Source organism: Dicentrarchus labrax, unplaced genomic scaffold (genome assembly GCF_905237075.1).
Source record: "Dicentrarchus labrax unplaced genomic scaffold, dlabrax2021, whole genome shotgun sequence".
NCBI lineage: Eukaryota > Metazoa > Chordata > Actinopteri > Moronidae > Dicentrarchus > Dicentrarchus labrax.
Genome location: NW_026136704.1, coordinates 23,271,536 through 23,299,066, shown reverse-complemented (window position 1 = coordinate 23,299,066; position 27,531 = coordinate 23,271,536). Strand labels below are relative to the sequence as shown.

The window sequence follows — 27,531 nt, the reverse complement described above, 5'->3', positions numbered from 1 at the left end:
CTACACAAAATAAGTTTAAAACAGCTCCACTAGCTGCTTATATCAGTAATTATAATCCAATATTATAATATATATAAGGTCATTCTTCTGTATAATGTACTGTACTAATGTAATGTACTGTATAACTACTTTGGATGCTTACATTTGTATCTTTGAATGTTTTTGAATGTTTTTTATTTATTTATTTTAACTTGTAATGTTTTACTTAAGTAAACTAAGTACAAATACTTTGTCACTGTAATTAAGTAGTTCTTTTAAATATCTAAATATCTTTGTATTTATTTTCCTGACAACACTTTACTTGTACGCCTACATTTATATACAAATATCTATACTTTCTACTTTTGGTTTTAATGCATTTGAGGGGAATTTTGATTCTTATTATTTTTTTTCATCATTGCACACTTTCCCAACATCAGGACCTTTGCATAACAAGAGGGAGAGGGGGAGACTCAACCCTATTTGAAGTTTCAGTTAGCTTTGCATGGAAAAAACTGGTAGAAATGTCCTTCAGAGAAACCAAGTGAGTACTTTTTACTACAAGTACAAAAAGTACACATCCAAGCCTGTACTTTATCACCTTTATTTACCAACCTCTGAAAGGACCTGGATACTTCCACCATTGCTTTCTAAAAAATATTCTTAAGTACAGGAGCCTGAGTAAATATACTATTATATGAATATTAGTTTTCTCCTCTGGTCTTACTTACTTAAATTAAGATAGATAACTCAAAGTACAAAGTCATATACAATATTGTGATGCAGTATATAGAGACAGGTGACAACAAGGAGAAACCAACATCAAGTGTATGTTTTTAGGATGGTGGTGGAGAGCGCCGTCTAACACGTTGATGCAAAATCTCCCATAGGTGTATAACTGGGTTGCGATATGGCTGACAGCGGAGGCCATAGCATATGATTCACATCATACAGGATAGAAATGATTCATCATAGGATTAAGGTGACCACTTAGAACAACTTTGTATTGATTTGCAGTGACCCTTCCCTCCATGCCAGCGAAATGCCCCCCAACAGCATAACAGAGCCACCTGATCCCTGCACTGCGGGGGTCAAGCATTCAGGCCTGTACTGTTCTCTTGGTGTAAGACACACAGATGTACAAATTGTAAGGCCCCCCAAGGAAAATTGAGATTTGTGTTTTTTTGCTATAAATAAAGAGTGACTTGACGTTACTTGACATGACACACATGCAGTCGCCCACTTGTCAAGAATATGGTGAAGGATGACTCATCTGACCATGTCACTTTTTTCTACCTCCCTGTAGACCAGAGCCTATGGTTTCTGTTGTTGTTATTTATGCGCTGCAACTCTGATATCCCTCTTTATGCGTCGATGGACTGTTCTTTCTGTCAGTCTGGTCACAGCCTGCATTGACATTCTCAGTCATGTGAGGAAGAACTGCTCTTATGTTTTTCCATAGGCCTATATATTGCACTAATGCTCGAGCATAACGATCATGAAATGTGCCGGGTCAATCACAATTTCCAACCCTATTAGTTGATTTCTTTCCCATGGATCAAAATGCATACGTCACTTTAGTCACTCTTGCTATTAAAGCACGAGCAAGTTAAGCAGTCGTTGTGACTGAAGCTCCTGCCATCCGTGCCCTAATAAAGAACGCACACATAAGTGACCTAGATCACTGGTTCCCAACATGGGGTCAGGACCCCCACAAGGGGTCACCAAAGCTTCATGAGGGTTCATGAGGCCTTCTTGATTTTATACACAGCAGGCCTATATTTCAGCATTCAGGTCACTTTTGTGAAGAAAAGTAAATGTAAAGTAGATGGAACAGAACAATGGCCAAGCTTAATGGACAAGAAAACACTGAATAATAATCCGATCAATATTCATCAAAATCTTTCGTTTTACACAAACTTCTTTCTAAGTTTTCTATTTGGGTTAATACAGTTTTTACTAAAATATGAAATGCCCATCAAATATGTCACTTAAGCAGGGGTCGTCAGTTTACTAAATGATAGAAAAGGGGTCCCTAAAGGAAAAAGGCTGGGAACCATGGACATAGATATTTTCCTCTTGCTATCTGTCATATCCACCTACCTCATCTACATAAAGAAACCTGCACGTAAATATTAATTTCAGCATCCTTTGCACTATTGTCTACTGCCTACAAATTATTATTGTTTTTTGGTTGTGTTTATACATGTACAACTGCACATAGTAGTCTATGTCTATTTTGTGAAGCTTTTTCGTCTTGTTTGTTTATGCTTAATCTGTGTTTGTACATTGAGAGCAATGTAAAACTGGAGCACATACCGGGCCAATAACAGTGGTTCTGATTAACTGTTTAATTGCACCATGCAGTGCACTGATGTTAAAGCATCTGCATTCATTATGTGTCGTTCCTTTTTTTTTTTTACCTTTAATTTTGTCACCCATCTGTTTGTTTTGTTTTTTTAAAAAGCTCTCACATCCGGTTTGGAGCACCAGCCCCTAAAGAAATTCCCCTTCTCTGTATTTTATTTTGAAAAGCTCCACCCGGAAAGAGTTCACCCAATGCAGATGGCGTACATCCTAGTCGTTTGACAACATTCATCGTCTTTTCTTACAGAAAAACAAACATGTAAAATATATTCACCCAGCGAGGATTGTGTCCATTACGACGCAGACTAGGTTGTGGCCAGTGTAGACTATTCATTGGAGGCATTAAGGGCAACAGAAGGGAGAAAAAAAAAGAAAAAAAGAAACGACCAGTTCTGCTGATGGACGTATTATCTCGCGTTGTGCCATCGTATCGCTATTTTGCTTCGTCGTTGGAAATGAGTGCGGACATGTAGCTAATGTGGAGTTTTTCTGTAAAATATCGTCGACTTTTCTCCCCTCCATGTTTGACAGTGTGTTGTGTGCTCCGAGAGGGAAGTGAGGTCGCACTCCCCTGCAGGCCTTCTGTGTGTGTTTTCTTTTCTACTTCACAACATTAGCAGGTTTGTTTTGTTGTTGTTGTTGTTTTTTTTCTAACAAGTCAGAGTAACGTTACGGTTTTTTTTTTTTAGTTTTTTTTACGTAGCACACACACACATTGTAACGTTACAATGAGTTTCTTTAGTTTCGGACAAAGTGCTGAAATTGATGTAGTCCTGAATGATGCTGAGACGAGGAAGAAGGCTGAACACAAGACTGAAGATGGAAAGAAAGACAAATACTTTCTTTTCTATGATGGCGAGACTGTTAGTGGAAAGGTGAATGTCACACTGAAGAACCCCGGGAAGAGACTGGAGCACCAAGGGATCAAAATTGAATTTGTGGGCCAAATAGGTGGGTAGAAAATATAATAACTTACACATTTTAACATTCACCGGTGAGTTCATACAGTGTGCAGTACAGTCTAGCTTCTTCCTCCTTTTTTTCTTTATCAACAAGACATAGAATAGACCAAAAGCCATTTATATTAGGGACTGTACACAAATTACTGTGGTGGGGAGCAGCAGTACACAACCATAAATTATTTGTGCACCTTTTAATTAAATGAATTGTACCACTTACCACTACCATAGTATTAATGTTAATTTTAGATAGTGTATTTGTGTCTTTTTTAAGAAAATAATAACACTGAGCAGGGTCTCTAAAGTATTAACATCAGGGCTGCACAATTAAAGGTCGGGTGTGTAAGATTAAGGAGGATCTACTAACAGAAATAGAATATAAGGTGTGTTTTCATTAGTGTATAATCACCTCAGTTTAGGAATTGTTGTGTTTTTGTTACCTTAGAATGAGAAGTTTCTTTTAATCTACAGGTGACACAGGTTACTGGTGCTGCTCTGGTTGTAGGTCGGGCCTTTTGCGTATTTAGAATATGTGACAAGTCTCAAAACCTTGTACAAATGAGAAGAGAGCCTAAGCAAATGACAGCTTGCAGCGCACGTATCAACTCTCGGTGGTGTGTGTGTGTGTGTGTGTGTGTGTGTGTGTGTGTGTGTAGGTAACATGCCGAGAGTTGACAGTGTGTCGCTGGTGAGCGAGTTAGAGAGAGAAATCAGACGTATCACACAGAGAATATTGACCAAAATAACTGTAATTATATTTTTATAATCGAGTCTATAACAGTGTGAAAGTATGAGGTCTTTTGATGAACCCCCAAAAAAAACCCCCCCCCTACTGAGCTTTACAATGTTTCCGCTCATTGTTCAGCTTTCAGACCCAAAACTTAACTGTATTGATTCACTCTCACAGCTCCTGTAGTGTAGTTTTTAGCCACAGCAGTTTTCAGGGAACACAACCTGCTCAAATACTGAACAGAAGACACAGTTAAAGACTAGATGGCACACATAGTGGAGCATTTATGAGATAAAGAGCCAGATATTTCCCTCAGTAGTTGGTAGAGATCAAAACTTCAGGTGAAAGTTAAAATCGAAGTATATGATTGTTTATCCGTCTAAAACTTACTTCATGAGGGCCAACCATGAAATAAACACATATGATTTCCTGTTACAAAACTTACATTTATCATTTACATCAGTAAATGTTGACATTATCTTGTTGTGTAAACATCATGCAAATTCTTAAAGTGGACGTCACTTATTTTGTTAATTGCGTCTTTCTTTTCTAGAGCTGTATTACGACAGAGGAAACCATCATGAGTTTGTTTCCCTTGTGAAAGATCTCGCAAGACCGGGTGAAATAACTCAGTCGCAGACCTTCGACTTTGAGTTTACTCATGTTGAAAAACCTTACGAGTCCTACACAGGCCAGAATGTCAAGCTAAGGTAAGTTTGATCATTCACTCTACGTTAGTGAAATGACTGACTGTCGGTGTCACTCTTTAACCTGTCTGTCATGTGGTTAAATTTAAACAGATGTTGTCTACGTTTACCTGTGGTATATATTTTATGGGTTGGTTGGGATAATGTGGAAACAGTATTGTTTAAAGTCTCTGTTTGTTCCATTTGCAGATATTTTCTTCGTGCCACAGTGATCAGAAGATTAAACGACATCAGTAAAGAGATGGACATCGTGGTCCACACATTGAGCACTTACCCCGAACTCAACTCCTCCATTAAAATGGAAGTTGGAATTGAGGATTGTCTCCACATTGAGTTTGAATACAACAAATCCAAGTAAGACTTGTAGCTAACAAACTGTTTTTTTTCATTATCATTTCATTGTCATTATTCATTCATTCATCATCATCATTCATTATCATACATTATAGTTTCATGTACCCAGTTTGTTAAAGTGAGCACAAATAATAACAAAAAATACACCACTCATACACCAGAATGAGTGCTACGTAGTATAGTCGTTCTAGTCTGAGTCAAGCTTGTAATGCAGAGACAGTTAGGGCTGCAACTGAAAGCTATTTTCATTATTGATTAATTAATCGTTTGGTCTATAAAATGTCAGTACATTGCAAGTTCCCAGAGCCCTGGTGCCTTGTTTTGTCTGAGCAGCAGTCCAAACCTAAAATATATTCAGCTTACCATCACAGAAGACAAAGAAGCTGAAACCAGCAACAGTTAATCAATTAAAAATCCAAATAGTTGGTGATACATTTTTGATTAATCAACCAATAATTTAAACTGTAATAGAGTTATTTCATGATGTCCAGGGGCAGTGTAAAGTATGCAGACACTGGAGAAACAATCTATAATATAACAATATTCTGTTTGTGCTCAGTTACCAAACGACTTGTTATTTCCAGCCCTCGTTCTCTTCATTTGTGTCTTCACTCGTTCTCTGACAGGTACCACCTGAAAGATGTAATTGTAGGAAAGATCTATTTCCTGCTGGTGAGGATTAAGATTAAGCACATGGAGATTGACATCATAAAACGTGAGACAACGGGCACCGGCCCAAGTGTGTACCATGAAAACGACACTATCGCCAAGTACGAGATTATGGACGGTGCTCCGGTCAGGGGTAAACAACACTTCAGTCTTTGATTTTAATCACGAAGCATCTCGTCATTCAGTTGAGATCAACATCATCCAACTGTCACAACGTGTTTCATATTTCAGGAGAGTCCATTCCCATCCGGTTATTTCTGGCTGGTTATGATCTGACTCCCACCATGCGAGACATCAACAAGAAGTTCTCTGTGCGCTACTACTTGAACCTGGTGCTGATCGATGAGGAGGAGAGACGTTACTTCAAACAACAGGTAGGCTAGTGATAATAAAGGATGGTACTCAAAGCCAAAAGTCAGACTGGCCGCTCAGTGTGTTTACATGTATTACAATATCCTTAATATTCTTCACTTCCAGCAGTAATCAGAGTTTAGAAACATCTGTGTAAGTGTAATATGTAGCCCCAGCACTGTAATACAGTTATATTGCTGCTGCAGAAACTTGAGTACTTGGCCAACCGCTGCCTGGGTTTCCTTTGCATGGAATAGACCAGAGAGAAAGAGAAATATTCAGTAGTAAAAAAAACTACTGTATCTGTGTCCCGATTCTATACTACGTACTCATTTTGAGAAAGCTTTGAGTATTGGGCTGTAAAACATTGAAATAGATTTAAGGTTGCAGGGTGCTGGTGTTGTCCAGGCTGGTTTACTTGATGGAACTGAGCCATTGTTAATGTTATTAGTGACAACTGTGCCTTTCCTACTATGACAAACCATACCAGGCAACAATGACTGCTGTGAAAGAGTTTTGTTGTGCTACAGTGTCGTTCGATTGAAAGGACAAAAGATCCCTGAGCTTATTAATACCCTTATTTTTCTCCACTCCTTGTCCTCCAGGAAATCACACTGTGGAGGAAAGGGGACGTGGTGAGGAAGAGCATGTCTCATCAGGCCGCCATCGCCTCTCAGAGGTTCGAGGGCTCTGCTGCTTCAGAGAGCGCGCTGGAGCAGGCCGCGAAGGAGGAGAGCGGGTAGAGCCGCAGCCCCTCCAGTCTCCTCTTTCGGCACTCATCAGCGTCTGCGACGGAGTGTCGGAGGTACCTGTCAACTGTACAACATCTGGTGAAGCAGCTGTTTTTATTTGTAGCCGCTGCTGGGAGGAAGAAGGGAGACCATACATACAGTAATAGAGTATGTGAACAATGAAACAGTTTGCATGAGGCATTCAGAGTGGCTTCAGGCTGCTGGTCTTGTCCTTCCTCATTAATGCATTAATTCTTTTTCTTTATGGGAATCAAACTAATCACCTGTCGCAATGTGTAAATGTTTCATGTGAAATTATTGAATTTGTAAGCCTTCTGTTGGTTACACTCTTAACGCTTTTCTCGGGATAAATTGATTTCTAATCTCTTCATTAACGCAACTGAATTGTCATGAATTTTCAACAACATTCCACCTTAAATGACTGCATTCCTAACACTGTTATGAGGTCAAGAAATCTGAGATACTTTGCACTGCTATATCTGGCTGAACACATTTTTCTCTTTGTGTTTCTGTGTTTGCACAAAAAAAAATAGTGGAAACTGGAATCTTTTTTCCTTTTTGAGTGAGAGGGCTCAAGTATTAACCCACACATTTTTTTTATTATCTGTAAATAAGACCAGCTAAAACCTTTAATCTTGTTCCCTGGTCCTGCTTGTGTACGTTGACTATACAGTAGTACACGGTGCCACAAAATGACCTTTCATGTTCATATGCTTTACCTCAGCATTCCAGTATTGTTAGGAAAGGGTGTTGTGTTAAGGTCTGATAGTATGAAGTCTTCTGTATCCTCTTTATTAGAGACTTGAAAGTTGTGCCTAAGTGTATCAAGCAAATGAAATCCTCCTGCCTCTAACATAATTTTAGTCTTTTAACCAGAGAAATGTTACATTAGAACTATCTATCTTTTGCAAAATGCTAATCAATTCTTCCTTGTCCCCAAAAGTCAAATAAATTGATGCCAAATGGAAAAAAAACCTCAGACTTTGGTTGTATTGTAGAAATGAGTGAAAGTGTTCATGATAATTAAAACACCACATGACAAAGATCTACTAACAATGCTACATACAGTAAATGGGTGAGTTGTGTAACCTTGGAGAGACATTTAACACAACGTAACAGCTTTGAGCAGGTAGTCAGTGATTTTTCAGATTTTTCAAAAGCATATGGATCCTCAGAGTAGCTACTTTTACACAGAGCGTAACATTCAAGAAAAAAGGAATTAAGCTGGGATAAACTGAGGTGTAATTTAAAAACTGCTGGAAAACTTTGAAAGCTGCTGCCTCTTAACACGCTAAATCCCCAAAACAATACAAGTGGATCATACCCAGAAATGTCACACAGCTGTTCTAAATTAAAGTGTCATAAACACCAGACTGTACATAGATCACAGCCCATGTAAACAGGTGATCCAAAATCTTCGATCAGAAAGTGCATGTAACTGCAGCTAGTGATCGGTTCCATAATAATGCATCAAACTTAAGCTGAAACAATTAATTAATACGTCAGTCGCTGCTGTTTCTATAATAAATGATCATTTTAACATACACAGTGCTGAAGGAATTACGAGTTCTGCTTGACATCAACGTTTATCTTCCCCCTCACTTCCTCATCACTGGACAGCAGTGGACCTCATTAGGGAAATTTATGGAGCGCAGAATGTTAAGTAATTTGTATCAGGTGAAATTTGCATTAAATGGGCGTTGGGGATTGTGAAGAATGGTCACTTATGCTGCTATACAAAAATTACATATTGAGTAATGGCGATAAAACAAGCTATACTGAGGGAAAACGGCAGTTCTTGTCAACATTACATACTTGTATATGAGTACTGCTTTAAATACTGCTGCACTTTGGTATCCAGAGCCTGTAGTTTCAGGGCTGAAGTTGTCCAATTAAAGTCGTTCAGAGGTACAGGGTAAAAACTGTGTTTGAGCCATAATTTGAGCAAAACACATTTAATAACATTTATGAACAAGAGAAGAAAAAACAGTAAGCTGCTGCTGCTTCATGATTTCAGTGTCAGAAAGCATCAGTTGGTCCAAATCCTCACAAAGGCTCTTTGTCCTCCAAACTCAGGACAAAGTCAAACTCCTCTGCAGAGAAAAAGCAGAATAACGAGCTATATAATAGAAATAAAAAGACACAGATATTACATAGTATAATAAGTAACATGCTCCTCCTGCTACACTTACCAGTGGTTAGGGGTTGCACAGAGAGTCTGGCTCTTGTGAAAAGCGCCATGTCCTTTAGAGGCCCTCCTGCAGCGCGATGCTGCAGGTGGTACTTTTTCAACTCGGACAGAGGAAGAAAACGCTTCGTCATTCTTTGATACTGAACATCTACCTGAGAGAGAAGAAAACAAGATCAACCTTCGGGCTTCAATATCATGTGTTATTAGAGATGTCCCCATACCTTTGTGTATCAGCCGTTAAAATATACTATATAAATCATTATTTTTTAATATACTACTAAGCCTGCATGATTGATAGCATTGGCATTGGTATTTTAGGCAGTATTCATTTGCTGTTATTCTTAAATTAGCCTACCATGCTCCACTTGGGGTTGTCTGGTTTACTGTTTGCATCAAAATGGACATCCTTCTTATCAAACTGAGTGTGGTCCACATAGGCTTCCTTCACAATCTAAAAAAGGAAACACAGCAGAGAATCAGGCCTGTCTGTAGCTTTGTTGAAATAATTCTAATACTCTCAGCGGGGAGAATGACTTACTTTCATGACTCCTGCTATGCCCGGTTCCTTGCAGTTGCTGTGGTAAAAGAAAGCCAACTGCCCGACTTTCATCTGCCTCATAAAATTGCGCGCCTGCAGATCAGATGATAGATAATTTAGAGGAACATTCCCACAGAGAGAACCGAGGCTGGTGAGGAGAACATGACGAAAAGCCTTTTCAGAGTGGCATTGTGCTGGTGCCTTATCTGAGGCGTTTTCATTACAGTTTTGTGTTTCTACCTGATAATTGCGGACGCCATCCCAGCAGCCAGTCTGATTAGGCAAAGCCTTCAGATCCTCGATCCCGAACTGCAGAATGAACCAGATGCGTCAGACAAGAGCAGCCCACCCACATTCTCCAGTTTAACAACATACTGTGCTGAGAAGGCCGTCACTGCTGCGTACCTTCACGTCGATCCCGTTCTCAAAGCGGCTCTCGGGCTCAGACTTCATCAGCCAGTGGCAGTACTCTGGAGAACCAGCTGATACTGAGCTCTCCTTCGCCTTTCCCGTCTTCTTCCTTTTACCGACAGCTGTTTTACCATCATCGTCTTTGCCTGTGGAGACATTAATAGTCACTCATCAGAAGGTATACCATACCAGAGAATAGGTTTTACTTTATGAGTTCAATTGTTTTACCTGAATCAGCTGCTCTTTTACTGACTCTGGCCCTTGTCTTTGGTGGCATCTCTCACAGTCTGTAACGTTAAAACATTTTATCATCCACAATATGGTTGGTGATGGTGATATGACAATATCTATACCTTGAGATGAAATCAATTTGTCTCTCGAGATCTATTAAACTATTGAAAGCAATGGTGCAAATCAATGGTTGTCTTTATTGCAATATTATATTTTCATATGCTTTTTGCGAGACGTTACTATATGTTCATTTTATTAACAATTTCTGAAATGATTTAACCAAAAAACCCTTGCCATTAGGGTTTTTTAACTATCTGCATTTATAATCCCCTGATTATTCTTTCAGTTAATTGTCTTGTCTATAAGATTTTAGACAAAAGTGAAAAAAGGTCAAGTTCATGTGTCTTGTTTTGTTCGACAAACAGTCCAACCCACAAATATATTAAATTTACAACCACTGAAGATTAAGGAAACCAGAAAATATTCACTTTAAAGACAACTGCTTATCAAAATAGTTGCTGATTGATACTGATTTATTAATACTGATTCATTTTCTGTTGATTGACTTATTGCAGCTTGACACCAAAAAAAAAAAAAAGAGAAATACTATGAAAGCATTTTATATTTTCCTGGGAACAAAAATTAGATATCCAGTTATCAGCTGATCAGTTACATCAATCTAAAACTAATGCAGAATAACACAACAGCCCTGCAGTAAATCCTACCATCACATTATATTTATATATGTATATATATTATAGTGTTGATTCCATTTCACATGTTAAACTTCCTACCTAGGAAATAGGAATATAAACCCTTTTCCCAGTTGTACTCTCCTAGTTTGAGCCCTCAAAACTGAGAGGCACATGCTTCCTCTTCCTCATCATCATCATCTGACATGCATGACAGAGATTAGTTCAGACTGTGCACAAATCTGAGCAACACGTGGAAACTAAACGTGCCTTACAGTGTGAAAGTAGTCCCGATTATAAAGCAGAGCTCTGGTGAGTAGATGACCTCTGTTAAGTCCTGATAAATCCTACCTTTAGTCACACAGTGCTGCAGGTAGGTGGTGGTCCGCCTTCAAAGCCCGCGAGAAAAACCCCAAAACACGTGATGTCAACAAACGTATCGGTGCACTTGATTTATTTAGCAGCTCCTCCACTTCCAGCCAATGGTTCATGAGTGTAGCTACAGTCTCTCACCCACTGTGAGGGAGGCAGTGGTCCGTAGTAAGCTGCTCTTTAACGGACGTGTGGCGGTTAACCGGACGTACATTAACGGATACAACAACCAGGTCTTCATCCTTGAAGTCTTTTCTTTTGTAAAATCACAAAATCCTGTTTGAAAACACTTTAAATAAAGTATTAATCTCACCTTTGTGTCGTTTTTATTCAAGTAAGTTTTCTAGTGTTTTCTTTTCTTCGCCTCATTGTGTTGCGCCAAACTGTACTGAGCTCATTACTGCCCCCTGTGGTCAGCGGGCAGGAAACACCTACTGGTGTATGACGGTTTCTTTTATGTGCACACTTTAAATTAATCTATAAATATATGATCATTCATATTATTGGTAAATGTCGTATTTACTGTTGTAAATTGAGAAATAGTAAGCCTTTATTTATGTTTTTTTAAATTACTTTAAATTATTTTTAAAAACATTTTATTCCAGTAAAATAGTACAGAAGATTTATGGGGATATTTCATAGTTTATGGTGTTTTGTTTTTTAATTTCTTGCTCCTCGTTAATTTATTTTGTTTCCATAATTATTCTTATAAATCCCCCTATTTTTGTTTCATGTTGTATTTAAAGTTTGTATCCTCCACGAGTTCCTATATGTTTCATATTATTATTTAATAAGAAAAAACAAAAACAAAAAAAGGTGTAGTTGATGTTGTCCCTCTAATAGCCACAGGGGGCAACAATGAGCCCGACACTCGGCGACAGACAATAAACTACATTTCCCAGCAGCAGCCGCGGCCGTGTGACATAATTCAACACTGTGGAGGTAAACATGGCGCCTGTCGGACCTCTAGCGAGAATCTCCAGACTGGGCTCCGGCATCTGCAGGAACCATCGTTTAATCTTCAACAGGAGCCCACAGAGACGAGGAATAGCTTCATGTATCGACCGTAAGTCCCAGAAAACGAGAGCTCTTAGCGTTAATAATGACAGCTGTGTATTAATGAAAGAAAAGCTGAATGGCAGGAGGGTGGCCATAACTGAGGGTTGTTCGCTAACAGACCAATGTGGGTATGTATTTTTCATAAAAGAAGATTACCCACATACAGTTATTAAAGATAGCTAAGCTTTCCGCCATTGGTTAGTTTTGCTCCTCCTGGTCCTCCAGTCATAAGGCAGAGGGAGCTACACACCCCTCCTTAACACCGCCCCTCTTCTCAGGCAGGTTGTTTAATATGTCTGGGGGATGTAAACAAGCCTGAGTTGGATAATTTAATACTTGAATGATTTATTGTCTTGAGTTTAGAGTTTAGCCTCCTACTTAACATACAACCAAAGCGCTCAAAATGTCTGTCACCTACAGGATCACTCACTGCCAACACAGTTTACATCATACTACACCACATTTAGGTTGCATATGCTTTTCATCCTCATGTGCTTTATGTGCTCTGCTCTTTGTTGACAGCTGCTCATGGACTCTCAGATGAACAGAGGGAGTTTCAAAAAGTGGCCTTTGACTTTGCAGCCAATGAAATGGCCCCACACATGGCAGAGTGGGACGAGAAGGTATGTTGGAGCGAGGCATGTTTCTTTTAAGTTTACCGTCATCATCATTTATTTATATGTATATGTTCTCCCCCCGCCCCCAGGAAATGTTTCCCATAGAGACGATGCGAAAAGCAGCCCAGCTGGGGTTTGGTGGGATCTACGTTCAGCCGGATGTCGGAGGGTCGGGTCTTTCTCGGCTGGACACATCAGTTATCTTTGAGGCTCTGTCCACAGGATGTGTCAGCACCACAGCTTACATCAGCATCCACAAGTACGACCCCCCTCATATAGCCACACTGGCCTGTAACTGCAATTCAAATAGGATTTCTTCTGGTTGAGTTGTTTAGGTTAGAAATTCATGAAATGGCCCAGATAAGCAAATTTGCCACAGTTTTATGAGGCTGTTACGATACACAGAGTTACAGCTTCAGGAAGTTTAAAAATGTAATAGAAAAGAGTTGTGTTTTTGGTGGTTGTGAAACATAATTTTCTTCAAATAACCTAAAAAAAATCTGGTAGATTTTTTCCTACTTTGTCAGATATATTGTAAAGGAGAAGTAAAGATAATAAACATTACAATGTGACCATATCGGGCACCGTAACGATAGCTGGGACTCTTATTTTGCAGCATGTGTGCCTGGATGATTGACACCTTCGGCAACACTGAGCAGAGAGAGAAGTTCTGTCCTGATCTCTGTTCGATGGAAAAGTTTGCTTCCTATTGTCTCACTGAACCGGGTCAGTCTTTTCCTTCTATATGTATTGCAAATAAAGATAATTTAGTTGGTTATGTAAGTACCATCCATGCTGTTTCTCTAATACACATGTGTACCTCAGTTAAAGATGAACATAATAAACCTTTGATCTTTGATTTCAGGCAGTGGCAGTGATGCTGCTTCACTTCTGACCACGGCGCAGCTGAAAGGTGACCATTACATCTTAAATGGTTCGAAGGTAACTAAGCCTGTCTATGCCCACGATGTAACTGCGACCAGTTTCTGTTAAAAGGACAACAGTGAGGCGGAAACACACGTCTCGTCTCTTTCAGGCCTTCATCAGCGGAGGAGGAGACACCGACGTCTATGTTGTGATGTGCAGAACAGGAGGTAAAGGACCAAAAGGAATCTCATGTTTGGTGGTAGAGAAGGAAACCCCGGGCCTCAGTTTTGGCAAAAAAGAAAAGAAGGTAGAGTTCATTGGTGTTGTGGTGATTTTTTGAATTATGGTGAATTATGTTGCACTGTAGCTAGTGTTGGCAGAAAACCACTAGATGGCAGATTTGAGTCATCGTCCACTCGGCTGTTTCTCAATCTGTTCTCCAGGTGGGTTGGAACTCACAGCCGACCAGAGCGGTGATATTTGAGGATTGCGCTGTTCCAGTGACCAACCGGCTCGGTGAGGAGGGACAAGGATTCGGTATCGCCATGAAAGGCCTGAATGGAGGCAGGATTAATATTGGTGAGGAGGAAAATACTATCTAAGTGGTAACAACATGTATTATCCTACAGTTAACAATACTTAGATATGTAATGTATTCCCATAGTTAAAGAAAATGACTGGAATCACTCTTATTATGGAAATGATCAAATCAAATCATAGATTTTCTGTGATCTAACTAAACTAAATTATTCAATAAACCGGAGCGAGTCAGTCTCCTAAACAGGTGGAAATTAGATTGTTGGCAACAGATGTGAGCATATTGTTAAAAAAAGAAAAGAGTCTTGTGTTTTTGGAAGACTATGTAACTTTTCCAAGAGGATTCTTAAAATACAACCTAGCTCAAGTCAGTACACTCACTGCAAACTGCAGCTGCAGCCTTACTTGGCTGGACCAGTTGTTTATGGTGGCTAATGTTAGTCAACTTTAGATACATTGATGCGTTACTGACATTAGAGTGAGTATGTAATAAATATGTATAAGTGTACTTCTCTAGTTGTGCTTGCTGTTACTGTTTTAACATGGGCTGTTATTTAGTTACATACTAGCTTTAAGAGTAAAAACAGCTTCTCAATCAGCAGTTTTCATATAAACACTCTGCCAACAGCATCGTGTTCTCTTGGGGCGGCGCATGCCTGCGTACAGCTAGCGAGGGATCATCTGTTGGTACGCAAGCAGTTTGGAGAGACGCTCTCCAACAACCAGGTAAAGGAGCTGCATTTTCCAAGGATCCAGTGAACCAAGATCCAAATTGCTTAGCTACTGCTCCTGAGAAGCTATCTTGAATTTGTCCTTCTGTGTGTGTGTGTGTGTGTGTGTGTGTGTGTGTGTGTGTGTGTGTGTGTGTGTGTGTGTGTGTGTGTGTATAGTTTCTTCAGTTCAAACTGGCAGAAATGGCCACCAAGTTGGTTGCATCTCGTTTACTGGTGCGTGAGGCTGCGACGGCGCTGCAGGAGAGCCGGTCTGACGCAGTTTCTCTCTGCTCCATGGCCAAGCTCTTTGTTACAGATGAGTGTTTTAATGTGAGTGATACCGTGTGATAGTGGGACTGTTGTTTGCACTTGTTTCCCTTTTTTCTGCATTGTTAACTCTAACACTTTTCTACATTTGTTCCTGCTCAACAGATCTGCAACCAGGCTCTTCAGATGCACGGTGGGTACGGTTACCTCAAAGACTACGCAGTGCAGCAGTTTGTCCGGGACATCAGAGTACATCAGATCCTAGAAGGTGAGCTTTATATATAACTACACTGTCTATAACTTTGATCTTATCCTGTATGTCTTGCGTATCGCATTTGAAAGATTAATTTCCTGAAATTTAAGAGGGGCCTTCATGCTATGATTTTGTAACAATTACAGTTTGTGTGATTCTTTTATTTCCTCCCTTTTTTTCCCGTAAAGGCACAAATGAGGTGATGAGGATGATCATTTCCCGAAATCTGCTGACAGAGTCATGATGAATCTTTTTTCCCCTGGGTCTTCAAGTGACTGCAGTAGTGACCATGTTGTTATGGTCTTCCTCTCGGGTTTGTTACTGTGTGACTGGCGTCCTGAAATGCCCTCTGCATCGCAGGTTTTCTAACGCTGACAAAGGTCATTGGAGGATTTGGGGTAAACCAGTCAGTAAAATGTAGGTTTTTCTAGTTTGTTTCATTTTTATCTACACAGGTGGCAAGGCTCTAGGGAAGGCAATGTTGACTCATCAGTCTGCCGTCTGACACTGGTCTACAGCGAAATATCTTAGGAACAATTGCACAGATTTCCAAGAAAATGTGATACATTTGTTGTTAAAAGAGGATGAATCCAAATGAAAGCAGTGACCCCCTGGCACCAACTACACTTCTATATGTATTGACTGAATTCCAGGCTATACTTCGAGATGAATGCTAATATATGAAATAAAATAAATATGAAATGTTAAAATATACATTAGCCTTCAACAGATCTAATGTATAATTAAAGTAGACAAAGCACATTTTATTTAAGTACAGAATGCAACTCATAAACACTAACAAAGTTTGTCCGTCATATGAGCCATAGGTCAGCTGTGAGTCATATTAAAGACATTGTATGTAGGAACAAGAGTCTGCTGTCGTCATAGCAGCTCTGTGAGGCTATACTTAGGCACAGTGGTGCTTTGAGCCATAACACCGGCATGCTAACATGCTCACAGTGACAACGTTAACATACCGATGTTTAGCAGGTGTAACGTTAATCATGTCCAGCATCTTAGTAGCATGCCAACATTTGCTAATTAGCTCAAATAACAAAGGACACCTGAGGCTGATGGGAATGTCATTCGTTTAGTGGGTATTTGGAAAAAGTGAAATCTTGACCTGATGGCGCGTTATAACAATTCATCCTGGAGAGAGAGACATAGATGTGTGTAAAACTTCTCATGGAAATGAATCCAATAGTTTCCAATAGTAAAGATCAACCTAATGGTGACACCAGAGGACAATTAATAGAATCTCCAAGGTTAGTATGATTCATCCTCTGTGGACCACGAATGTCTTTACAAAATGTAGTTGTTGAGATATTTAAAGTGGTGGACCAACTGACCTATTGGTATTGCCAGTCCTAAAGCCATGCTGCTACCATAGCTAAAAACTTTTAATTTTGGTAACTTTTCATCCAAAAAGGTTGCTTCCTGCGAAGATGCCAGTGTGGATATACTGTAGTCTTGTTTTTCTATAAAACTGCTCTTAACCTTACCTCTTCTAACAGTTTCAATTTGTGAAAAGATGTCTGTCTCCCCCCCCCCATTCATTTAAAATGACTAAACACAAACCTCAGTGTTAATAAGAGTATGGTGGTTCTACTGTACATCACACATCTATATCACATGCAGTCTAACCATCTCTGCCCATTAAGTGGCCTTCAGATCATATTTTTCTTTTTACCCTCTTGTGTGTTCTGTAGTGTGTAAAATGGCCACAGATAAAAACATGCTGTGTGCTACATTTAAAAATATATGGGTGGTGTATTGTGGGTTGAAATGTCACTTTGCAAATTATGTTTGCTGATCACACTCCAAATAAAATAACCTCAGCTTTCATAAAAAGAATCAGCCTTTTTATTGTCACCTGACTGGGAACTATTATTTACAGTCATTTTATATGAATTGTGTTTTATAAGGGATTTTAAGTCAGTCATGCTAAAACCAAACACACCAGAACACTTTATTGAAAAAACTGTCAACAATCAAAACTGCATTGAAAGTGCTACAGGTAGCCTTTCTGCTTCAACACATCACTGCCAAATCATTTGCAGAGTTTAGTATACTTACAAGAAAACAAACAAGACCATCAGCAGTGCTCTCCTCAGTTAATGGCCCCGTAGGTTTGCAGTAGTTATATCAAGTTATACAAAGCACCTTTGAACAAAATAGTCAGAAATAATCAACTTCAACAATGTCGTACTCACTATTTTGGTTACATTCCATCTACCATTACAGGCAATATACTCACAAAGTATGTTCTCTCAGCAGACATCAGTGTCATGAAACCATACTGACATTGTAACAGGTCAAATAAACAACCCTCACATAAACACGCGTAAATGTGGGTCAAAGAAAAGCGAGACGTTTGAAAGGTTACGTGAATTAAATACCTGAATTGTGACTTTGCTGGGGTTTTTTTTTTGCTCTGAACTAGTGCAGATAGCCTGAGAGAAGTGATCCTTACACAGCCAGGTACAGTGACAGAAATTAAATTATAAAAATTTGTTTATTTTTACTTTGTTCATTTATTGTACAAATGTAGCCAAAATGTTATATACTTTTGCAAGACCTGCAAGGCTAACTTAGCTGTTTATTATAGTTAACAGTATCTAGACACACTGCATTAAAGGTCCAGTGTGTGACATTTAGGAGGATCTATTGGCAGAAATGTATATGAATATGAAAATACTATTCGTAGATATGTTTTTATTAGTGTATAATCACCTGAAAATCACCAAAAATGTCTGTGTTTTAATAACCTTAGAATTAGTTGTTTTTATCTACAGAGGGAGCAGATTATCTTCCATGTTTGTCACATTGAACCGTCATGTTTTCTACAGTAACCCAAGCGGACAAACTAAACACTGGCTTTTGGTGTTTTTCCTGGCCACTGTAGTTGCTCCTGCATGTTCGGAATGGGATGGTGAGGCGAGGGTGTTCCAATCGGCAACTTTACCTTTAGATGCCACTGAATCCTACACACTGGTCCCTTTAACTCTCTTGAAATAAATGGCATTATATGTATACTCTTAAAAGACTGTGATGATTTTTGGATGAGATTTTGAAGATCTGTTTATAAGCGTGTAAATAAAAATATATTCCTTTTTAGTGAAGCAGCATACAGAGAGAAACTTTATATGCTGAAGGGAGATTTTGTGCAAATGAAGCACAAACCACACCTGTGAGACATTTTCCCCTCTCACTACCTCCCGGGTCTCTTCATGGAGAACGTGCTTTTCCATTTCAAGGCATACTTTCTCTCCATCCACAACCACTGTCCCTTTTGTTCCGAGTCAGAGACGCTTCCGCCGGCTACACCAGCGAGCCGGCTTGGCTTTGAGCAGGCACCATGACAGCAACGGCTCCCATGCGCGTCAGAGTGGAGGAGCTCATTTGTGGGGACACAGTGAGTGGAGGTGGCACCTGAGGCTGAGCCCCCTCAGTCCTGTTGGGGATGGCGACCACAGGGCTCCTTAGAACCTGCGGAGGGCCCCCGTTCGTGCTGGGAGGTCGCTTGTGTTTGCGCGACGGGGTGCCTCCGATGTTGTAACCAGGAAGTCCCTGTAGGGGGTTGGCTTCTCCGGGTCGCAGCTGGTAGGCGTTGATCACTGAGCTGTCTGAAGCTGAGATAGGGGAGTACGGGTAGTGGAAGTTTGGCTGGTGGGGGGTCTCGGGGCGGGGGCTGGTGGCTATGGAGGATAGCGTGCCGTTCTTGGATACGATGTCTGAGCCGGTGTTGCTCTTTGCCCATGACACTCGCTTCGGTGCCTGAGCATCCTCCCTATGGCAGACAGAGAGGAAAGAGAAACTCAAAGTTAATGAAAATGAAGACGAAAAGGAAATAGGTGAAATCTTGACTTACTTAAATAAAGTGATAATACATCCTCTTTATGTGGAAGGCCATCGTTCTTTTATACGGAGGATCAAACAGGTCATGATGTGACTTTAAATTGACCTTTCACTTCATTGATTATGTTGAGAATAAGTTTTGACTGCTAATGTTATTCATAAGTCAACATTCTGACCTTTTTTGAGTGCTAATAACATATTTATATATTTGTATATTCTTTATTTGATTGTTGCTGGTTTTATTTTCATTTGATTCATTTCTGCTTGTGGGTCTTGTTTTAGATATATTTATTTGTCTTGATCCTTTTTTGTGACACATTTCCATACCCACATACAGTATTTGTGATATAAGGGTCCACTGTAATATCACCGGCTTGTTCTGTCTTTAAATACAAAAATAAACTTTATGTCATTGTCAACATGAAGAGTCGCAACTGTCTCATCTTATTGTGTTTATTAATACTATTATATATTATATTACTGTTTTGCCGAACTGGGAAAAATGAATGAATAAATAAAGGTGATAATACAAAACACACAGTATTTTGCACTCACAGTGAGACAGATTTTTAAATGACCCATACCGTCTGTTATAGTATTTATTACAGTAATATACAATAATGAGCTAAATATTAAGATTCTTAAAATAGTAATAGCAGATTGTAAAAATACTTACAAATAAAAGGTAACAATATTACACATCTACAGTATACTGTTATTATTAGAATATTATTACCAAAGTATTAGCATATAAGCACCATTTTAATGATTTAGCTGGTCATGGTGGAGCTACTTTTACAAACTTTCTAAACTATTGGTTCATTTAATCTATAACAACAGATTATATTTTATTAGATGATCATAATTTTTGTTACGTAAAGTCTGAATAATTAAAGTTTCTAGTAATTTATAGCTGTCAGACAAGAAAATATCTGTGACATTTACAATGTTTCTTCTGAAATGTATTGCAATGCAAGTATTAAGTACCACTGACTTCAGAAATAAGCATTTCAATGCATTATTCTTATCAAAACAGTAATATAATTATTAAATGCAGATAGATTGTTGCTTTTATTTGAATTAATAAATAAAAATGCAAGAAGAAAATGTGTGCGCTCATGCTCACCCTACTTATTTGTGAATTTATTAATAATTTGAGCCTACAAATATAAAGAAACATAAAAGTGCCTCAAAACTTAAGTTGAATAAATGTACTTTGTTTCTTTTCACCACTGCAAATAAATAATGTGTAACAGCTGTCACAGTCTGGCTGCAGATTATTAAATTAAAGCCAGTTTCAACACACTTTATTAGGTACACCTGTACAATCTACAATATCTACAATCCACACTGTGCTTCGTGCTGCACTGGTACGAGTGTACCTAATAAATTGTCCACTTAGTGTATAGTGAAACTCTCACTTGATCTCGTTGGCTATCTCCTCCTCGGTGTCCCGCCTCCTTTTCAGTATGAATATGAGGAAGAGCGCCATGGCCACCAGTCCCACTATCGACCCCAGTGTGGCTGCTGCAATCATGCCTGCATTGGAAGCTGTGAAACAGATCACAGATCAGTATTGACACCTAATGAGTGTCACAGCTGTGTTATTTATAAAACACACTGTTGAATAATGGCGTGTGTGCAGTGGAGTAAAAGCAGAGCCCTTTACTGCGTACGTACAGGTGATAACCTCCAGGTTAATGGAGCAGCTGTCGGAGCCGGCAGTGTTGCTGGCTCGGCAGATGTACTTCCCTGACATGCTTTTAGTGAGGTTGCTCAGCCTGAGGGTGCCGTGTCTCTCATCTACAAAACAACAGTTACACACACACATCATAATGATATATTTATGTGATCCTGGCATGTGGGCTCGGTACAACTAGCAAAACTATGCAGGTTGACATTAAACTTATACTACTATATAACACATTAGAGGAGTATATTGTCAAAGTTACAAACACAACTTTACTGTCATAATACAACGTAATGCAAGAATGAACTGTATGGAAATCTCTCATGGATTGTGTATCTTAGACATTTTTTGGGCTGCATATTTCTGCATGTTGGTGTTTGTTAGGGGTGGGAAATAATCGATTCTTCGATGCATCACGATTCTCTCTAGAACGATTCCGTCTCAATGCAGATAAGTTAATAATCGGAATTTTAAAAATTTAATTAGTTTGCGTGCTGCAACATTCTGTTCGCCCGCTGCAGAGTGCTACAGAAAACTCTCCTTTCTGCCTGCCGGTTCTCCGCCAACACGCATGCGCACCAAACACGTGCGAGTTGTTTACGTCCAAAGTTTAGTGGCAACAAAACGGCTGCGAGCGACAAACCTATACGGCCTGCACCAGCTTCTTTAAAAGCTGCGATATGGCAGCATTTTGGGTTCTATGAGGTCGATGGGAAGATGGACAAGACCTACACTGTGTGTAAGGTGTGTAGAAGTCAAATTAAATACTTCGGAAATACAACCATCTGCGAAACCACATTTCTCGACACCACTCAGAGTTGGGAGAAAAGCGACCCGTTCCTGATGGCAGCCAGTTTATTACAATTACAATTGAGGGGGCAAATTCTTATAATTGACTAAGACTCATTTTTCTTTAATGACATAGAAAAGAAAGATTAGAAAGAAAAGAAAAATGAATCTTTTTTTTTTTACATACTTCCATATTGTGTTAAAATGCAAGCTGCATTGTTCATAGAAAGTCATATTTGTGACAAGAAAAGCTTTTTCTCTAATAAAATATAGAGAAGGTCATTCATCTGTTGATTGTCTTTAATGAAAATCACAAAAGTAGTAGGAAGTGATTAGCAAACTCTGAGTAGCAAACTCAGATGTAGATATATATATTTTAAAATCACGCATGAAAATGTACATTAAAAAACTGTTGCATCGAGATGCATCGATAATCGGTTTACAATCGAATCGTTGACCTCTGAATCGGAATCGAATCGAATCGTGGGGTGCCAAAAAATCCCCACCCCTAGTGTTTGTTAAAAAAGCTTGCACTGATTCCTAATTTTGTTATTTTTGGGGTATATTCTTCTCTTAATGTAAATGATATCACCATACCATTACTGTGTGCAAAACATCCTGGTAGCGTTGAATCATTAATTACTGGTTCTCAGCCTTAATCCAGAATTGAATCCACTATTAGCCAATATCTAATACCTACTGTGTATAGTTTGGCATTTGTGCAATCCCACAGATCTACGGATGATTCTGCTACGTAATATGTTTGTCAGCAATTTTTGTTTTAATACTTTCTCACTCCAAGGTCATGACACAGCAGTAAGTGTGTGTGTGTGTGTGTGTGTCTGTGCTTTCACAACTTGTTATTTCCATTCAACACAATCTGTTCCTCTTGACACATCTGGTTTTAAAATGCTGTGTTGTTGTAAACATAGGCTGTAGAAAAATAAACAAGCTTCATGAGGGACTTATCACAACAAATCCTCTGAAATCCAATCTTAGACTTCACATTGCAGCATGTCTACTCTTCATCTGATGTGTTTTTGCTTTCGTGGGGATCGCAAAGGAAATGAGAGTGAGTGCGCGTCTGTTTTGTGGAATCGCCCTCTTAAAGTGTTGGATCGGGTGGGTGTATTGTAAATCTTTGCGCACACGTCGCACTCTGCACCCAGTCTATCCTCACAAAGAGAAAAGTGATGCAACCCGGGGTGGACGCATCCAAATCATCCCAGATGAAAAGTCAAGGTTTGCATTATAGCAGCATGCAGCAAATTAATGCAAGAGACCAGAAAATTCTTAACAATCATTGTGTCCACACCAGCTGCCTTCCTATCAAAGTTTGGGTGGACTGAGTTTTGAGTTTTGGCCACCACCATCTGCTACTGAACCACCACCAGGGAGGAGGTTAATGTAGGCAGATTTACAGATACTAACTTTTAGTTATTTTGATTTTAGTTACTAAAACAAGTGTAACTGGATGAAAAGGTCTGTTGTAATGTGTTTGTTGGTCTGCTGGTTTTTCATCCAATGTGAGTACATGTGATCACCCAATGAAAAACATCCATATGCACTAAAATTATTGAAATTGAAAGTAAGCATAGCTGCTTAACAGCTTTATTGTTAAGCTATCAAACAGAGTATTAAAATCATGTTTCAGAAATCAAAACAAAACGGGTGCCAAATAAAACAGTAGAAGTAAATGTAATATCCACCTGTCCCTCTCCTAATATTTAATCCCCGGGCTAGAAAACCAGCTGGGAAGAACCGAACCCAATTGTGACAGATTAGCAGAACATCAGCTGACTCTGACCTTGGAGCGAGTTCAAGCCCGTACAGTGATCAGATCCCAGCGGCGGCAGAGCTGGAGGGGATCTGACGTTACAGTTTAGGAGCTGCCTCATATCAGGACAGAAGCATTACTCATATTACCCTGTCATCACTGCAAGGTCAATAAGCAGCATTTGTCAAAGCCCTGACACATGAAACGTGATTAGTGTAAATCAGCAGCATTTCTATATGACGCTCACGGTATATAGTTTGCCTACTCACATGACATCGCCCAAGCTACAGTGGATTAGTTATCATAATTAATGTAAAAGCGCACACATTCACGTGTCAAGACACCTTTAAAACCAGATAGGAATCAGAAAACGATGCAGTACCAATTATTGTAATTTACTCCCTGCCATTAATTTCCTCTTGCATGACTAGTGGGTGCAGCGATTAAAAAAATACATTTCTACTAAAATCTACTGGCACTAAAACTTAGGACTGTACAGGACACATCTGTCTATTCACTCACTGTTCTATTTATTCATTCATTGCCCTTAATTTACATGTGATATATTGTATACTGTGGCTAAGGAGTAGGGCTGCAAGTAATGAAAATATGCTACAAAACAAACAAATTCAGTTTATATTATATAAAACAGCAAAGCAGCAAATCTTCAAACTTTAGAGGCTGGAACTAATTATTGTTTGATATTCTTATTATGAGGATTTTTAATTTTATTGGCTAATTCACAGGGCTGCACGATATGGTGAATTCCAATTTGTAATTATGTGGGAATTTTCATAACAAAACAAAACAAAGAACAATTACATTTTTGGGTATCTGTAAAAACAAACATGTTTTCTTAAATCTGGAGAACAAGATTTGTAGACCAGAGCCCCTCTGCAGCACTACAGTACTTCATTATGGTGCTGTTCTACCAAAAGTTGTACCTTTAACGAATAATTACAGCTCGAATATATAACAACTAAAGCGATTTGCATGTTGCACTTGGCCATATTGCGATTCCTATAATATTTTGATTAACTGTGCAGCCCTAGTTATTTGCGTTGTTGCCGAGAGTTAGATGAGAAGATCAATAGCCTGCATTTCTTTAAAGCTAGTAGCCTACACAAAGACAAGAAGCACAGAGACACAGTTTCATCTCGGCCTGTGAATTACACTAGCTGCAAACACCTGGCCGGGGGAGGAAGAGTGGTTATCTCCAAGGTCAGAGGCACCCAGATCTGACCGTTGCTCTCGTTTTATAAGTAATATTTAGTTGTTAGGGAGAGCAGGGTGGAATAATTAATTTTCTTTTAGGGCGCTGTCTCTCGGATTTGGTTGGGTCGTGTGCCAAGAGGCTGGGACCAGCCGGTGCACCAACAATGAAGCACCAAGTCTAAACCCCGGTTGCTTCCATCGTATAGTCAACCAATCACATCGCTTAATGTAAAACAGATATAACCTCTTGTAACCTTTGATCACTACTCTTTTTGGGGCGAGAAAAGAGTAACAGCACTCCGCTGACTGTGGCTTCTCAATCCAACAAGATCCTTGTACAAGTATTATTTTAATTATACAATTCTTAATAAACTTCTTAACTGAGAGAAGTTGTTTGTCTTATGTCCTAAAGATCATTTTGATACACGACAGTGGTATCTAGCCCAGCTAACTCTCAACAGGAAATCAGCATATTTTACAAAATACTACAAAACTATTCTTTTGAATACTACTACTAATAATAATATCAATAACAACAATAATAATAGTGTATTATCATCATGGACTCAAACAAATATCAATGTTGTCCTTTGGTTCAAAGAGATGGTCAGAACAATCTAAGTGCACACTGTCTAGCTGCTTATTGAGTCTAAATATAGCACACAATGAAAAGATTAATGAATGAAATGGGATGACAGCTAAATCTAACACAACACACATACTAGAAAGATTTAAAGATCAAATTCAACCCTTCTTTTAAAAAAAATGGAAATATATGCAAAATCCTCATTATATATTCAGGGAATATCACAGTTTAAAACAGCTGTTCATTATTCCACATGATTATAGTGGAGATAAACTACCACCTGTTATTCCTCAAGAGCTTAACAGCCACATTTTTTCATTTTTTAATTATTTAACCAATGAATGTGCAAGGATAATGTACATTTTTAAGGTTGAGTGGGATTATCATCAGGCTTGACACTTAAGCTGAGCTTTTTCTTCTTTTCTTTTTTTGATGTTAATCATTACTGAAACCTAATCCTATAAGCATTCTTACAAATTGGGTTGATTTTTTTCCTTTAAAGCTTTTCTACAGCTCATGTCTGTGATTCCAGGAGTGACATGTCGACTCTAGAAACCGTGACTCCTCGGGATGTCACGGTTTGCAGGTAAAGGTGGGATGGAGTTGGAGGGGAAGTAAGTGGAAAATGTATGAGTGAAAACCCTTACCCATGTACCCAAGGACAAGCATGGGCTGGGGGCAAGTTCTCCATTCTGTTTTTTTTTTTGTTTTTTGCAGAGGGAAAGATGGCAGAGAGAAAGTGAGCATGAATGAAGGGATGCAGATTGATGGGGAGGGGTGAAAGAGTGAGATGCGCTGCACTCTCAAACCAAATCCAACTTATGCCTCTTAGAGGGGTTGATCAAGTAATGACATGGGGCTTGTTAGATTAGGCACCAAGGTCAACAGGAAATGAGGAGTGCCGAGAGAGGATCAGCAGAGAGAGAAAACAGAGAGAGAGAGATTGCTGAAAGAGATAAGCAGTGATAGCAGACAAAAGTTCAAGTGTCATAGGGAGAGAGCATACATCAATGCAGATAAAAAGATGAGTTTGAACTCGAGTGTCAGTGGCATGTAACAGGGTGCAGACACACATGTGGTCTAGGCGTGAGTGTGCATACTGCACCACAAAACCCTGGGTCAAAGCACAATCAGAGGGAGTTGTTTTTATTTCATGAGTCTGAGGACTTTTCTGCTATAAAAAAATGAGGGCCAAAGATCAAAGCAGTTAAGTCAATACTAAATCAATCATGCTAAGTCCTGTTGTTCAGAAACAGATGGTGTTTTCTCTGCAGCATCAGCTGGAACAAACATCTACAAAGTAATGTAACAACAGAAGTATATGCACAGCATGTGCAAATACATCTTTTTTCTCTCTTGCATGGGCTGCTGTGAAGAGGAGTGTGGTGCGGTTTGACTTGTCCCAATCTGTAAAGAGGATTTCACACTGCATGTTGTGGCATAACCGAGGATCTTCCTCATGAGGTGCATCTGGAACATCTATCAGCAAAGCCCCATAGGCTGTGTCTGATCATGTGTGTGACCTGACGACATGAGCCCCTTTTATACCGGCTGTTCAAGTCGGGAATGTTACGCCGTTATTCCGCCTCGCCGTTCTGTATAAAACGTACAAACACAGAATGGGAGGGGGGGCATAGTTGATAAATTATTTGTTTTAAAACTGAAAAGCATGCAGAGGAGGTGAGAGCCTCTTTTACAGTTGAGTAGTTTGTGCAGTCTTCCTCTCGGGCTGCATAAAACCCTCCCTAAAACCTCCACCAGTAACATAAGGGAACCTGTATGTAGCCTGATAGGCAAAACTCAGGTAAAAAGAACTTGGCCACATTCCCTACAGCTCAATTGGTGTGAGTGTGTGTTAATGAGGCGACTTTGATTAGCCTATTAACACACTGTCAGCTGTTTTTGCAGGACTATTTCTACAATAGAAAATATCAAGAAAAGATACTGAATGTGTGTGTTTTTAATGCTGCACGCAACAAAAACCTCAAAGCAAGATGGTC

General features: G+C 39.3%; 4 protein-coding genes across 9 annotated transcripts in view; 2 read left to right on the top strand and 2 right to left on the bottom strand.

Moving 5' to 3' along the window:
* Positions 1–2,517: 2,517 nt before the first annotated feature.
* vps26b (VPS26, retromer complex component B) lies at positions 2,518–7,842 on the top strand. Its single transcript, XM_051397315.1, has 6 exons — positions 2,518–3,297; positions 4,589–4,745; positions 4,932–5,096; positions 5,723–5,898; positions 5,997–6,139; positions 6,722–7,842. The coding sequence occupies exons 1-6, from the start codon at positions 3,075–3,077 to the stop codon at positions 6,857–6,859; spliced, it is 1,002 nt and encodes a 333-aa protein (XP_051253275.1). The 5' UTR covers positions 2,518–3,074; the 3' UTR covers positions 6,860–7,842.
* A 965-nt stretch (positions 7,843–8,807) lies between these two features.
* thyn1 (thymocyte nuclear protein 1) lies at positions 8,808–11,689 on the bottom strand. Of its 4 annotated transcripts, none has more exons than XM_051397319.1 (8): positions 11,617–11,689; positions 10,237–10,295; positions 10,003–10,154; positions 9,838–9,906; positions 9,598–9,690; positions 9,415–9,510; positions 9,061–9,211; positions 8,808–8,961 (listed from the first exon to the last, which is right to left on the bottom strand). In XM_051397319.1, the coding sequence occupies exons 2-8, from the start codon at positions 10,283–10,285 to the stop codon at positions 8,915–8,917; spliced, it is 657 nt and encodes a 218-aa protein (XP_051253279.1). In that variant the 5' UTR covers positions 10,286–10,295; positions 11,617–11,689; the 3' UTR covers positions 8,808–8,914. The 4 variants fall into 4 exon arrangements, with proteins under 4 accessions (XP_051253279.1, XP_051253280.1, XP_051253278.1 ...); XM_051397320.1 differs by lacking the exon at positions 11,617–11,689 and adding an exon at positions 11,202–11,610; XM_051397318.1 differs by lacking the exon at positions 11,617–11,689 and adding an exon at positions 11,207–11,610.
* Positions 11,690–12,209: 520 nt separating this feature from the next.
* On the top strand, positions 12,210–17,470 carry acad8 (acyl-CoA dehydrogenase family, member 8). The gene is made up of 11 exons (XM_051397314.1): positions 12,210–12,369; positions 12,885–12,985; positions 13,069–13,238; positions 13,596–13,705; positions 13,845–13,921; positions 14,016–14,153; positions 14,290–14,425; positions 15,012–15,109; positions 15,274–15,426; positions 15,529–15,631; positions 15,805–17,470. Exons 1-11 carry the CDS (start codon positions 12,252–12,254, stop codon positions 15,858–15,860), a joined length of 1,260 nt encoding a protein of 419 aa, XP_051253274.1. The 5' UTR covers positions 12,210–12,251; the 3' UTR covers positions 15,861–17,470.
* Positions 17,471–18,895: 1,425 nt separating this feature from the next.
* esamb (endothelial cell adhesion molecule b) overlaps positions 18,896–27,531 on the bottom strand; it is a 45,703-nt gene continuing 37,067 nt past the window's right edge. For 2 of the 3 annotated variants that reach the window (XM_051397312.1, XM_051397313.1), the window contains exons 5-7: positions 21,155–21,277; positions 20,896–21,025; positions 18,896–19,406 (exon numbers count right to left, since the gene is read on the bottom strand). In XM_051397312.1, coding sequence (XP_051253272.1) covers positions 18,938–19,406; positions 20,896–21,025; positions 21,155–21,277 — 722 coding nt within the window. In that variant the 3' untranslated portion in view covers positions 18,896–18,937. Of the gene's footprint in view, positions 19,407–20,895; positions 21,026–21,154; positions 21,278–26,178; positions 26,224–27,531 lie in introns of all 3 variants that reach the window. The other variant, XM_051397311.1, reaches the window with a different exon arrangement.

What these genes read in the sequence shown, in the direction of transcription:
- thyn1 (XM_051397319.1), bottom strand. Translation starts at nt 10,285, where the DNA reads ATGCCACCAAAGACAAGGGCCAGAGTCAGTAAAAGAGCAGCTGATTCA. An exon ending in ACAACCCCAAGTGGAGCATG is followed by an intron (nt 9,212 to 9,414) that starts GTAGGCTAATTT and finishes CTTCTCTCTCAG; the next exon opens with GTAGATGTTCAGTATCAAAG. An exon ending in TGTGCAACCCCTAACCACTG is followed by an intron (nt 8,962 to 9,060) that starts GTAAGTGTAGCA and finishes TTTTCTCTGCAG; the next exon opens with AGGAGTTTGACTTTGTCCTG.
- acad8 (XM_051397314.1), top strand. Translation starts at nt 12,252, where the DNA reads ATGGCGCCTGTCGGACCTCTAGCGAGAATCTCCAGACTGGGCTCCGGC. An exon ending in GCTTACATCAGCATCCACAA is followed by an intron (nt 13,239 to 13,595) that starts GTACGACCCCCC and finishes CTTATTTTGCAG; the next exon opens with CATGTGTGCCTGGATGATTG. An exon ending in TGGAGGCAGGATTAATATTG is followed by an intron (nt 14,426 to 15,011) that starts GTGAGGAGGAAA and finishes CTCTGCCAACAG; the next exon opens with CATCGTGTTCTCTTGGGGCG.
- vps26b (XM_051397315.1), top strand. Translation starts at nt 3,075, where the DNA reads ATGAGTTTCTTTAGTTTCGGACAAAGTGCTGAAATTGATGTAGTCCTG. An exon ending in GGACGGTGCTCCGGTCAGGG is followed by an intron (nt 5,899 to 5,996) that starts GTAAACAACACT and finishes TTCATATTTCAG; the next exon opens with GAGAGTCCATTCCCATCCGG. An exon ending in GACGTTACTTCAAACAACAG is followed by an intron (nt 6,140 to 6,721) that starts GTAGGCTAGTGA and finishes CTTGTCCTCCAG; the next exon opens with GAAATCACACTGTGGAGGAA.